At 50.4% G+C, this 14280-nt stretch overlaps 1 protein-coding gene across 4 annotated transcripts in view; it reads right to left on the bottom strand.

The window, feature by feature from the left end:
* The window catches only part of SEPTIN9 (septin 9), a 254811-nt gene that overhangs the window by 134820 nt on the left and 105711 nt on the right, over positions 1 to 14280 (bottom strand). The window contains exon 1 of one of the 4 annotated variants that reach the window (XM_038371507.2): positions 7909 to 8550. The exons of the other annotated variants lie outside the window; for them this stretch is intronic. Coding sequence (XP_038227435.1) covers positions 7909 to 7963 — 55 coding nt within the window. The 5' untranslated portion in view covers positions 7964 to 8550. Of the gene's footprint in view, positions 1 to 7908; positions 8551 to 14280 lie in introns of those variants that run through there. 4 annotated transcript variants of the gene reach the window in all.

The following is a 14280-nucleotide window of genomic DNA, read 5'->3' on the forward strand; positions in this document are numbered from 1 at the left end:
AGACCCCAGGGGAAGCAGCCGGGCTCCTCACTGCATAGGCTGCCACAACCAGAGACCCTTGGACAGTCCCACTTCCTAACTAGGGACAAGGTCGGGGCTGTCACCACAGTCTAGCTCACACAGGCATAGAAACCCTTTTCTTTCCTCCTCCCCTCCCGCAACTTACTTATTCCAAGTGAATTTACTTTACACACGGGAAAATTCCAGCCACCTGCATGCCCAGCACTATTACAGTCACCTGTGCCACCCCAGCTGCTATGACTATTACTAGAGACTGAAGTCCATAGGCTACTGTAGTGACCAGCTGCTTCCACATCTGTCAGAGACTAGAGGTTGGCAAATTAACCTTAACAGAGTAAGAAAAGCCATGAGACCCTTACCCAAAACTCAAACCAAACCTGAGCAGAGCCTCTTGTGAGATGCAGAAAGGTATCCTCCCCGCTCTCACAGACACCTCTGCTGCCCTTGATGCCAGCTGGAAGCAGAACTGCTGAAGTATCATGACAGATGGTTTCTGTGGTAATTCTGGCCTAATCAGAGGCAGACAGTGCTGGAAATCTGATGAGAAAGGCTGTTCTTAGGAACATTCTAACCATGGTACGCCCATCATTCGAATACCGCATGCAAATCTGGTCACCCCATCTCAGAAAAGATATATTAGAATAGGGAAAGGTACAGAGAAGGGCAACAAAAATGATTAAGGGTATGGAACAGCTTCCATATGAGGAGAAATTTAAAAGATTGGGACTTTTCAGCTTGAAAAAGAGACTACTAAGAAGGGGCTATGGCAAGAGGTCTATAAAACCATGAATGTTGGGGAGAAAGTGAGTAAGAAAGTGTTATTTACTCCCTCACATAACACAAGAACCAGGGGTCACCCAATGAAATTAAGAGGCAGCAGTTTTTAAACAAACAAAAGGAAGCACTTCTTCACACAACGCACAGTCAGCCTGTGGAATTCATTGCCAGGGAAAGTTGTGAAGGCCAAAACTATAATAGGGCTCAAAAAGTATTAGCTAAGTTCATGGCAAATAGCCACTGATGGACCTATTAGCCAAGATGGTCAGTGATGCAACCCCATGCTCTGGGTGTCCCTAGCCTCTGACTGCCATAAGATGGGAATGGACAACAGGATGGATCACTCAATGATTGCCCGTTCTGTTCATTCCCTCTGAAGTACCTGGCACTGGCCACTGTCAGAAGACAGAATACTGGGCTGGATGAACCAGTGATACGGATTCATCTCCTCACCCCGCTCACTACAAAATTAATGAAATCAAGCCAAGCAGATGCCCCACAACTCACCTCTCCACCTCCTCCAGCTTGATGCCCTTTGGTCCCAAAGAAAAGTATTGGCAGGACAAAAAAAAAAAAATCCAAAAACTAAGCTGGTATGTGATTTCTTCCATTCTTACTGACCAGCTCAGTTGTGCTACGACATCAGGCATTCCATGAGCCACCTCCCATGCCTTCCACTCAAACAGCCACTTCACTTCCCAAAATGTTTGTTGTTTTGGGGGAAACACTTCCATTTTACACCATCTTTTTGCCTTGGATTCAAGAAGACTGCTAAGGGGAAAGTGGAGAACAGAGACAACCCTCAGAGGTCTCATTTGAGGATTATATAAAATCTAACCAGTCAACTCTGAGCATTAAGCTTCCTCAAAGAAGCTGGGGAGAGGTATTTGTTAGCGTCCCCCATTTTCGTGATCGGCGGTCAATTTAGCAGGTCTTCACTGGACCTGCTAAATCAATTGCCAATGTATCAATCACAACAGCATCGATCCTCCAGTAAGTGTAGACAAGCCCTTAGTAGGCCCCACCCCATGCATCAGAGGCCCAATGGCATATGGCATCCAGCCCATGCTCTTGATCGAGTCAGATTGGACCCAAATGCAATGTTATGAAAATCTTGTGCACTTCCTCTCCCCCGGCTTTGCACCATATTGAGTTCAAGTCACATTCTCCGCATAACACCACATCCATCCCTCTGGCATACTGCTCTCTAATATTAGCATCATGGCTGATACTCAGCATCTGCAGCATTCAAGCAACAGCTGCTTCCCTCATGCAGCATGCAGGAAGAATGTGTGCACCAAGTGGCTTAGCATGCCTAACCCAGCCATGGGTCCCCACGAGATTCCAGACACTTGCTGAACTGCATTTTAGGGAAGAAGGTGGGCTGGATGAGACCATGGGACTCTGGCCTCTGGAAAGCCCTGGGATCCATTTCTACTTGGGTCCTTTTTCAACATGACCTGGCAGCCTTTTTTTTAGCTCCCACTGACCCTGAAAACCACCACAGAAGTCGGGTACAATTGATGGACCTTGCTCAAGTGAACGCCATGACTGGAATATCATGGGGTGATATAGGGCAGGATAGAGCTGCACTGGCAGAGCTGGGGGAGGGACTGCAAAAGGAAAAAGTGCTGCCAGTTAGAATCGAGGTGCATTGTCAGCTGTTATAAATTACCTTCCCACGTAATGCCTGCTTCTAGCCAGCTCTAGTGCATTGGATTGTAAAAGCTATTACTTTTGTGAGGAACACGTTCTGATTGGTTCTTGTTTTCTTTTTTAATAAAAGGAGCTCTGCTCTGCCAAGTAGCAAACTATACAAGAAGCCACTATAGTATGTTGGCAGCCTGAAGCCACACTATTTTTGCACTCTGATGCAGTCAGATTTCACAAACTCTGTAGGACTGAGCTAGAATGGGAGCCTGCCAAGGCCCACCCAGGTACAGGAAGAAGCGGGTGAGTCAATAAGCAGCACTTGTCCCAGCGATTCGGTGCTGATCCGATGTCCCAGCATGGCGTCACTGCACTGCTGGAGATGGAATCTTTGGGATGGACTGTAAAGCCAAGGATCTAACCGTTGGTGACAACTGAAGCTTATTTTGCATTTTTTGCTGGAGCAAAGGTGCTAGCCCCAGCATCCTGATCAGATGCTAACTCTGGTAATTATATTCTGCCTCCTTACATTACCCTGCAGTTTCAAGTGATTATGGTCTCATTCCCCATTTGCTGCCATTTGGGTCGTGTGTTCACTAGGAAATCCCATGTTTGGAGCTGATGCTGACCACGACTGATGGCAAGAGTGGAGAAAGACTAGTTGTACTCAGCATCATGCCTGCTAACTCAACTCCATGAATTCTTAGTGAAGACACGCCTTTGTTCATGTGTCATTCAACAACAGTTGAATTCCACCCTAGAGGTCGCTGTACTTCACTAATGGACCTCTTCTCTCTCTCTAAGGGACTTTACCTCAGCAGATAATGTTTGCTCACTGCTTTGAGAGGCCCTGTATACGTGCAAAGTATTATTATATTACTAGTGCCCTGAAATAACCTACCTTGAGTAACTGCAAATGTAATTCTTAATACTGGTGAGAAACACCGCCCCCATCCCATTTTCGTGAATACTGCTGTCGGCAGTTGGATACTCCAGGGATGGGTTCTGGAGTATAACTTGACATTAGGACAGATTCAGGTTGATCCCCATACCGAAAAGCAAGCAAGAAGCACATAGTCACGCTATGTAGATCAATGGCTGGAAGAGAGTCTCCATACCATATTGCACATATGTATTTATGTCACATTACTGAAAGCTGAGCTAGCTGCAGTCCAGGCCCCTGGGGGCACTGTGGAGCTGGCTGGGCCTGGGGGTTTTGTTTAATTTTGTGCTAGTGCTGGGCAATGTAAGATGCTGATGGCGCTATCTCACAGGGGTGAGGCTGCGGGGGTACTGGCACAGTGCAGGGCTGAGATCACTGTGGGAGAAGGAACTCTTCAGAGGACCTGCCAAAACCTCTGAACTTAGGAGTGCAACTGTGCTGGTCCTGCACGAGTCTTGGCAAACCAGACTCCAAACTGTGTGGGGAAGGGGGGAGAAAAGATTTCTCTGCTTATTAAAAGAGACAGAGTCTCTGCCAATCACATACTGGGGATTAAAGTATCTATCCCACGCCACCATACCTGTTAACCTAACCAATGCTTATAGATGGCCTTGCTGCCACCCACTTCAAATCAGATCATTTCCTACACCACTTGTGGCACTGCTCACAGGAGCATGGCAGAGCCAATTTTAACCCCAACCACATCACAGAGTATGGGCGTTTCCCCCGCTAGCTGATGCTCTGGTTTGGATGCTGGTGCCCACCAAACTTCATTGCAACAACCTGCATTCCTCCTCCTGAAGATGCGCTTTGTGAAAGGATGCCCATGCCCCTCAGCAGCGGCATCGCAACCCCACCACGCTGGCTCATGAGACTTGGTAAGGCTCCCACGCGCAAACCTGCACTACACCAGGGCATCCCCAAACCCTGAGCAAGGACTCATGTTTGAGCGACGGCCACCTTCCTGACCCACACCCTGGGATTGAATCGGGGACCTCCCGAGCTCAAAGCACGAGCTGCTACAGTTTGAGCTAAAGAGCCCAGGCTGGGGGCTGCAACAACTCCTATTCTCTGTGGACATGCCCAAAACACTCACGACCAGTGGGTTACACTTGCACCGGGGGGCGAAGGAGGAGAGGAAGGAGTAGCATCCCCTCATGCCAAGTAGCATTTCGCTCCCTTCTGCTACTCTGTAGTTTTAGGTAAAGTTGTCAGGCCCAAGCCAGTGAGGGACATTAGAAGAGGAACCAGACAGGGATGGCCAAAAGGAACATTTTTTTGCAGGACTGACATGCCTGCAGTGTGTAAGAACAAAGAGGGTTCCAGCTTCCAGAGGATCTGGGGTCTGTATCACTTGTGATTTTTTGGCTAGATCTTTCACTCTGGTCCTGGGCCAGGTCAGGCTGAGATGCCTGCCCAGAAGTCAAAACACTGAGCTCACTATTGAGGGGGTTAGGAGAATAACTGGAACTGGCACTACCAGGGTCTCTGCTTGGGATGCCACCACAGAATGGCGACAGCTAATTAAGCTGTGAACCATTAACCTAGATCCCCGCTCATGGCAATGCCAGGACTCTTGGCCAGATGCATCCATAGCTTTCTCTCTGCTTCGCACTACACGGACAGGGGCTTCCGTTTTGAGAACACCCATCTGGCTTGAAAATTCTCCCACTGGGGGGCAGCTCCTTGTCCGGGGGGAACATTCACATTCTGCAGCTAACAGCCTTCAGGCTCACCGCAGGGCCTTTACCCTCTTTAGTTTGTTTTCCAAGTGGAGGATTACTTCAGGCTGCAGACAGATTTAAATGCAGTTGGGGTGGGTGAAAGGGGAGGGTTGTAATTACATCAGAGCCTGAGCATACTTCAGTAGGGATGTGAGTGCAAGTCCCTGAAGGGCAGTTATACACGCACTAGATGAAACAAAGAGTGGAAAACTGATCGAGCAGTCGGGCAGCTTTGCTCACTCCAAACTTCCACCAGCACTTACTTTGTTATGAGATTGTATTTCCCCCTCTCTCACACCCACCCACCCCTCCCAGTGTGCTGCTGCCGAGTCTGGAGTCCTGGACAGTAAAAGATTGCGAGGGAGGGGTAGCCACACTGGGGAGGACATGCCCCTGATTTTCACAGGAGGGGAAAGATGATCTTGTGGTTGAAGCACTGAACTAGGATTTAGGGTTCAATTCCCAGCTGTGTGTGACCTGGAGCAAGACATGCTGTGCCTCAGTATCATCAACTACAAAATGGGAATGAAAATATGTCCCTGCTTCACTGCAGGGGATACAAGACTTAATTCTGAGAGACTATGGCTACAGAGGCCACAGAAGTATCTAGTCAGACAGATCCAGAGCCATGAGCCATCATCCTTGCCCTAGAGTTCTGCTATCTCTTGGTTTTCTACCGCCCACTGTGCAAAGCTCTGTTTCTTTGGACCATGGCTGGCTCTTAAGTCCCAGTGTTTCTGGAGGGAAAATGTTGCTTTTCCAGAACATGCACCATTTTTAGGAAGAACAATCCCCCTGATCTTAAAATCACACTCATGTTCTCCAGGCCATTCCAGATTAGTCCCTTTGTCCTGTCATTGCCTGTCTCTGGCCTACATGCCTCTCTGACAAGAGTCCAGACTTGACTAGGCTAGTTCTTCGTGCTCTCCTGAAAAGTCAGGACATTGGGCACATGCCCAGAGCCCTCAGTTCAAAGGCATCCCTCAGAACCTTTCAGCGCTCCACAAGGGTCTGAGGAGGAGATATTCCTTCTCTCTTGTATGCTCTCCAAAAGTTCAGGCTGCCACAAAGTAATGAGGCTGTAACAGGCAGTAGAAATTCAAACCCAGTCCGCAAAAGCTTCCTCCAGCAGCTCTAGCTATGGCCATCTCACAGCTATCTCCAGGCTGTGCTGGCATCCAAGAGAAGCAAAGGGCAAGCAAGCCCTGCGTGTGTTTGGAGATTCACCGCCTTCTCTATTATGTCAGGCATGCACTTCAGACTAAAAAGCTACATAAACAGAGTCAGAAAAAACCAGCCTGAAGATCTTCCTGAAGCTGATAATAACAGAGTGCACCATTGAGCTGAACCAAAAAATACCCCCATACACTCAGAACTGAGTCAATCGTCTCTGAGCTCCCCGAAAAGCTGCCAGAGGATGTGAGATGGCAGTCGGCCAGGTTCAGACACCTCCATTTTTTCAGCCTCCCCAGCCCTACCTACAGAAGTACAGACAAGTCAACAAGTGGAGCCAAACACTTCTCACTTTGCTGAAGAAGAGGTCAAACCCCACCCAGTCTGTCCCCTGCCCTGCCGCATAAGAGGGACGGTCACCAGCCATAGCCAGTGGTAGTGACTCAATGGAGCTGTTTCCAAGTGACGGCCACCCCCTTGTTCTCCATGCAGAAGTGAAAAGCGCTTTTCACCCCTCCTAAAAGCGCAGCCTGCCACATTTCCCGGAAGAGAAGAAGTACGACATTGGCCTGGCTGTGGGACCAAAAGAACTGGGCTCAGTCCCCAACTCCGCCACACTGGAGGAGCGAACTAGAAGCGAACCCTTTACACACCGCTGGATGAGCGCCAAACACACAGATCCCATGGCCACACCTGATTCAGTCCAACCTGGGGCTGGCAGGTTCTGGGGACAGGGCCCTGACAGTCACTGCCCCACAGACAAAGAGGGCCTAGCAATCCAGGACTGATCTGCCTGCGGATTTGCTACGCTGCCCTGTAGGAGAACCCAGGGCCAAGAACTCGAGGAGCTCTGCTGAGCACAGATACTGCTGGAATAACGCAAATATTTCCAGGTCTCTTTCTGGCTGGGGGGAAGGGGAGGAGCTGGCAATAATCCCCCTCTCAGGAGGACCCAGGAGCAGAAGGGCCCCACTCCCTGCACTGCCAAAGAGGCTGCCCCAGACACAGCTCAACAGGAGGTTGGAGGTGACGCTGGCCCTTGGATCCACCCCATCCCCAGATGGCTGGAGCCTGGAGGGGGGGCAGGCCGGGCCGAGCAGGCACAAGGGCGGGGAAGGAGACGCAAAGACGGGGGAAGGGGGGTAGCTGCCAGCTGTTGTCCCGTCCCTTGAGAGCCCGGCCTCTGCTGAGGCCTTGGGGCGCACAGAGTCCCCAAGGCAGCGACAGCGCTGAGACCCTCCAGCCCCGGGGACTCCGCCTGCCACTCTCCGGAGCTAGCGACCCCCCGCCGCTCGCCGCCCCCAAGGGCAGGGAGGGGACCCGCTGCAAGGGCCGCCCCGCAGACCCAGCCCAGCCCGGAGCGTCCTGGCTGAAGCGCCCGCTTGGAAAGTAACCAGCCCGCAAGCAGCCCCGTGCGCTCCTCCAGCCTAGGGGCCAGCGGGCCCCGCCTCGCGTCCCGGCAGATCCCCCCCATCCAGCCTCCCCCCAGGCGCTGCATCGGTGCAGACAGCAGCATCCCGCCCAGCGCTAAGCGGGGACCCCCCCGGGGAGTGCTCGGGGGCGGGACCCCCCCCCGGGGAGTGCTCGGGGGCTGCGCCCCCCCCCGGCGCAGGCTCCTACCTTCGAAGTCGGAGATGATGCCCTCCAAGTGCGCGTTCACCGCCGGGTCTGACATCGCGGCGCGGCGCGGCGCGCTGCCCCCACCCCCTCCCCGAATAAAGCCCCCGGCCGGGGGTGGCGGCGCGGCGGCCAAACTCCTGCCGAGCCCCCTGGCCGGCCCCACAGCACGATCCCGGCGACCGCGGGCGGGCTTCGCAGCTGAGCTCGCCGGAGCCCCTCTGGGGCCCCCTCCCGCTCGCAGGCCCGGGCTGAATGAATGGAGGAAGGGCCGAGGGAGGGAGCCCTCCCCGCTCGCCCACCCAGCCCCAGCCCCAGCCCCAGCCCGTGCGAGCGGAGCCCAGCCTCCCCGCCTCGCACTGGCTGCTCGGCACGCCCCTCAAACCTGCCTCCCCGCTCGCAGACCCGGGGGGCCGCAGCCGCCTCGCTGCCGCCCTCCGGCCCTTGGGAGCGGGGGCAGAAACCGAGCGGGAGGGCGGCGATCGCTCCTCGCTCCCCGGGCAAGTGCGAGTGGGTCGTGCCGGTGTTTGCAGACACGCTGCGCGAGGCGAGCTGGCTGGGGCGGGCTAGCCAGGACCCGGGAGCTCATCTGGGTAGAGCTGGGGCGATGCTGTTTACCATTGGGGGTGCCCCATTCTCACATTCCCTGCGTCGGGGAGAAATCACCTTCTGCCACTATAGACAGGGAGCATGCCACCCTGCAGCCCCTGCCCCCGGGGGGAACTCATTCGCTGTATCCAGTACTGACACAGGCTTTCCCCCTTGCCCCTATACCCGCCCCCCCTTTATTTCTGCCAGTCTCCCTGTGTTTCCACACTTCTCCCCACTGCTTCCACCTCTACTCTTCTCCGTCCCCTCTTTGTTTCAGGTTTTGTCTACACCCAACCCTAACTAAAATGGGTTTAGGAGTAGCAGCCGTGTTAGTCTGTATTCGCAAAAAGAAAGGGAGGACTTGTGGCACCTGAGAGACTAAAATGAATCCGATGAAGAGAGCTGTAGCTCACGAAAGCTTATGCTCTAATAAATTTGTTAGTCTCTAAGGTGCCACAAGTACTCCTTTTCTTTTTGTAAAATGGGTTTAGACACTGATTTAACTGCCTGTAGTTAAACGGGGTGCAATTCCCTTATGTGGACACTCCTGAATCAGTTAAGTACAGGGGAATAAGCTACCCTGCTATAACCAGCTTAACCGGACCCACACTGGGGGGAGGGTGGTAGAAAACCATAGCCATCATAGAATTAATTCACTCAGGCCAAACAATGGGTGTAGAGCGGACCTTAAGGATTGCACCAATTCAGTGAGTTAAACCAGTGCAACTTTAGTACATAGACAAGGCCTCACACTTTCCAACCTTCTTTGGATTATACAGGACCTTCTTCCTTTGCTTTACCTCCCCAATTCCTCCTTGAACTCCCTCCTCCAACAGCTTCAAGCCCTGCTGTGCCAGTAACCGCCTTTCTGTAGGAGAGTCCCTTATGATCCACTCACTCTGTCTAACTGGTTAGAATAGGCCCACGACTATAGCATCAGTGCACGTTCCTGCAGCTGATCAGAGATTGCTACAGAGCAGTGGGACATGCTGCATCTCCCTGGGGACTGTCTTCCACAAATGGGTGGTTTCAGACTAATATACTCTGGCCCTAGAGCCCTGGTACAGCTTGTGACTCTGTTTTGTCACTGTCTGCCTCCCCTCTTCTCGGATGTTGCCCCTCTCCTTCTGCTTTCTCCTTCCCATTGTGAGTCAGACACTACAACCTTTACTCAGACTGGGTATGTGTAACCCCCAGAGAAGGCTACTACTCAGCACCTTCTGTTCCATTCTAGGTAGAGTCTTACACTGAGCTCATCACCCCGTAGCATCGGAGTAGGGGTGGCAGAATCTGGCCCTCTGCCTTGTCATTCTCCCAACCAATGATTCCCCCACAATCATTTTGACTGTGCTACCTTAACCCACTGAATTTGTTCAGAGACAGTAGCAGGAAAAGTAGCATAAAATAGACCCAATGTAACTCTTTTTCTGCTCGGCCCTGGGGGAAGCGATGTGGAACGGAGCAAGCCAGGTATAACCCTCCATTGCTGCAATAGGGGTGCATCTGCAGATTTATTTTATTTTAAAATTCTTAATGACTTTCCCCACCCCCAAACACCAAAGAGACTTGTCCTAGCACACAGGAACCCAAAAGCAAAACGGACTAGCCCAAAACTGTCTAAAGCGCCAGAAATCCAAAAGGCAAATGAATGAAGGGTGAAAAGCACAGCTGATTTCCACTGCTGTCCAATCCAGGACTTCACTGAGTGATGTTCAGTTGTTGATCTGATGACATTGGTTGTGCCCTAGCATGTAACAGGGCAGACCACATGAAGCAAACAAATGGATCACCAGCCTAGACTGGGTATTTAACACTGCTGGTTTTAAGCCATATGAAAGCAGCAGCAGAAAAGGTGATCTGTTTTTTACCCAGTTTTAATAATCTGAGGCTTTATTACTAATACGTGGAAGGACTTCCGTAAAAAAAAGAAAACCATGATTGTTTAATCAAGCTGATTAATGCACCCTTTAAAACAGCAATATGGTATTTTAAGCTACAAATAACTTGTCAGACGTTACAGCCTCCCTTTAAAAAGAATAATGCTCGTGTCTTGAATTCTTTACAAGGAACTGGTAAACCACAAACAGTTCCGAGAGGTTTGCACTATGCCTCCTTGCCATTTCAGGTTTAAAAATAATGTAGATGCTTATTGCATTGATAACATGTGAGATTGCTCAAAAATACATGAGTGCAACTTTCTTTGGAAGCCCATGGTAAATTAGCCCAGTTATACATTCCAAGTGCGTTAGACAATGGCATGATCTCATATGGGTTCACAGCTCGAATTGCCTTTCTTGTGATGCTAATTTCACCTCCTTAGTAGTGGGCTCTTGCCATTTTCAGATGAATACTGAGTCTTTGGGATAAGGAAACTATTGTTACATTATACAGGATCCAATGCTGCTGACCTGTACCAGTGGCCTTGGCACCAATTTTGAAAGGAAGCTTGTGTTTCCTTCTTGTATGGTGCTAAAGTGCAGGGGTTATATCCACAATCCATTTTAAATGGACAAAAAAAGCCCAAACCCCAGAGTCTGAGATTTACGATTCGCTAGTATAAGACAGTGGTTTTCAACCTTTTTTTATTTGCGGACTCCTAAAAAATGTCATACGGAGGTGCGGACCCCTTTGGAAATCTTAGACACTGTCTGCAGACCATGGATCCACGGACCGCAGGTTGAAAACCATTTGTAGGGAAAAGTTGCCCTTGCTAAAACTGATGGAGAATTCTTTCAGTATTAGAAGCTGTATAACCTGAGTTTGATTGAGATGAGCGCTGCTAATGGGCATAACCCTCTGGTGAATTGTCATGACGGGCGTGGGGGTGGAATGCAAATAAAAAATAAAGTGAGCAAGCGAAGAAAGAAAGAAATATGGAAGGAAAACAACCCATGGCCCTCAGAGGGGCTGAGTAGCATCTGTGAACAATACAGTGCCTTCAGCTCCCATTGAATTCAGGGTGAGAGGAGACTGCTGAGACCCTCACTGAGCCGGGTCCATTGTTTGGAGTCTGATGTTACCCTCCAAAATATGTCATCCAGGCAATAGTGTTGTACTGTGATGGAATCTGTGTTTTTGAGACGGGAAAGGGGTCAGGGAATAGGGAGTGAACTAACTAGTGGAAAAACCTGCTAGTTCGATATATTTTTAATGCCAGTTATCTCAATGACAACAGAGCCAGAACCTGGACTCATAGCTTCTCTGGGAAATACACCTCTTGTGATATAGAGGGAAACAGCTTCCAGAACAGAGATAGGCACAGGGATTCCATAAATACAGAGATAGGGGAAATGAAGTCATCAACAGGAAATCAAAACCCCTTTCTCTCTGTTTATTTGGTAAAATGATACCTATTGTGGAGGAAATGGGAAAATTTCCACTGCCTCACACTGCACAACCTGGGCCTGGGGAAGAGATGAGGGAGAGAGATTTGTCTGGCCACATTGCAACTTGTTGCTTTCCAGATGATTCCTTTTTTTTTTCTTCCATTCCCTTAGATAATTACTTTTCATATAAGGCTGCTAAATGCCATCTGTTCTATTAATAGCACACTGAGTGGTGCACAGAAAAGGAATATTAGAAAAGCTAATGTGGCGTGCAGCATACTCAGACTTGGGGTATTCCTACACTGCAGTTAGACAGATGCGGCTGGCCCGTGCCAGCTGACTTGGGCTAAGGCGCTGTTTAATGGCAGTGTAGATGTTAGGGTCCCTCCCTCACTGCAGGTCCTAGAGCCCAGGCCCCAGCCAGAATGCCTCCCCTGAAATTAAACAGCCCCTTAGCTCGAGCCCAAGTCAGCTGGCATGGGCCAGCCACAGGTGTCCAATTGCAGCATATACATACCCATAGTTGCTAAATATTGAGCAAAACCCTAAGTAATAACACTTTGTGTGGGTTTGATTTAATGTGGGAGGAAAGCAACTAACATCTGAGCTAAGGCTGCCACTGTCACTAGCACAGGAGTGTGAGAACAGTGAGTTAAGTTATATACCAGATGGGGTATAACAACTGGGCACAATGAGAGGACTGGAGACGGAAGAGGCAGCTTTCATTTGGAATTGTTTTGCTTTTGTTGGGTGAAGATATAGAGCTGTAGATTCTTAGTAGACTTGATATCTCCTCTCTTCCTCCATACAGCTGTCCTCTTCTCTTCTTAGTTTCCAATCTGCTCCTAAACTCCTTGAATGCCAGATTTATTCCTGTAGTCTCCCAAATCTACCCAGTCTGCTAGGATTGGTGGGAAGGTTGACTTTGTCTAATGGGCAAACTCAGCTATCTTGACATAATCTCAGCTATGCGGTTGCTTTGCATCAGTCTGCAGCACAGAAGATGTTGAGGAGATAGGTACCCCAGATCTAATCTTTGCTGGTAATAAAGATGAGGTGCTGTCAATGGATCACCAGGCCCAGATGAGGGCATCTAGAACTGTGATGGAATTTGGAAATTAAGAGACTGAGGTGCTAACCCCAATATGCAATCTCTTACTGAAATCAGCTATCAGGGTAGCAAATAGCAAAATAAATAAATAAAATGCTAGCGGTGAGCAAAAGGGATTGGATACTCATGTTTATGGATAACAAGAATATCCAGATTTACAATAGTAAATATTATAAAACTAACAGGAGTTTTAGAAGGAAGGTAAACACTCATGCCTTGGCAAAATCTGAACACTCGGTGGCCAGGGTCAGGAGACAGCTTTTCCTGGGGCAGTTTATCCCATCATTACCTCTCCCCCAGCGCACCTTCTTGCACCTTCTTCTGAAGCACCTCTTACTGACCACTGGCAGAGTCAGAATTCTGGACTGGATGGACCTTGGGTCTGATCCATTATGGCACTTCATATATTCGTGAAGTTTAAGAGCAGAAGGGACCATCTGATCACCTAGTCTGACCATATAGCACAGGCCCAGAGGTGAAAGTGAGCCAGTATGCCCCGGTATAGCGTATCTGCAAGAGCCGGTGGATCAGCCGTACCAGGGTGGATCAGCTTCCCCAAGCGCAATTTAAAGTGCCTGCAGCTCCCAGCACCGGGTAGAGCCCCCAGCCCTTTAAATTATTGCCAGAGCCCCACTGTCGGAGCCCTGGGGTAGCGGTGGCGGGGCTGGGGTGGCGATTTAAAGGGCCCAGGGAGGTAGTGGTGGCCGGAGCCCTGTCCCCGGAACCCTGCTGCCGGAGCCCTGGGGAAGTGGCAGTGGGGCTCCGGGGACGACTTAAAGGGCCCAGGGCTCCGGCCACTGCTACTGCCCAGGGCCCTTTAAACCGCTGCCAGAAGCTGTGGCTGCCGCTGTTACCCCGGGGAGGGGGAAGGAGGCACTTGCCAGTACAGGGTGGGCTGGCTCTGACCTCCCTCAGCCCCACCCCTTGCGCCTGAGGCCCCGCCCCTTCCGGGAGCCAGAGCTGGCCCCAGCCCAGCCCCATACCAGTAAGTCCCTAGACTTACTTTCACCCCTGCACAGGCCATTAAATTACATTCCGTTACCCCTGTATTGAGCCCAATGACTTGTGTTTGGCTAAAGCATCTCTTCCAAAAAGCAGCCAGTATCAGTCTCATGCATGCCGTATACAGAGTGGATGTTGTGACAGTCAAAATTATAACAGGGTTCAAAAAAGAATTAGATCAGTTCATGGAGGATAGGTCCATCAATGGCTATTAGCTAAGATGGTCAGGGGATGCAATCCCATGCTCTGGGTGTCCCTAAGCCTCTAAGTGCCAGAAGCTGGGAATGGATGACAGAGGATGGATCACTCGATGATTCCTGTTCTGTTCATTCTCTCTGAAGCATC

Source organism: Dermochelys coriacea, chromosome 14 (genome assembly GCF_009764565.3).
Source record: "Dermochelys coriacea isolate rDerCor1 chromosome 14, rDerCor1.pri.v4, whole genome shotgun sequence".
NCBI classification, from domain to species: Eukaryota; Metazoa; Chordata; order Testudines; family Dermochelyidae; genus Dermochelys; species Dermochelys coriacea.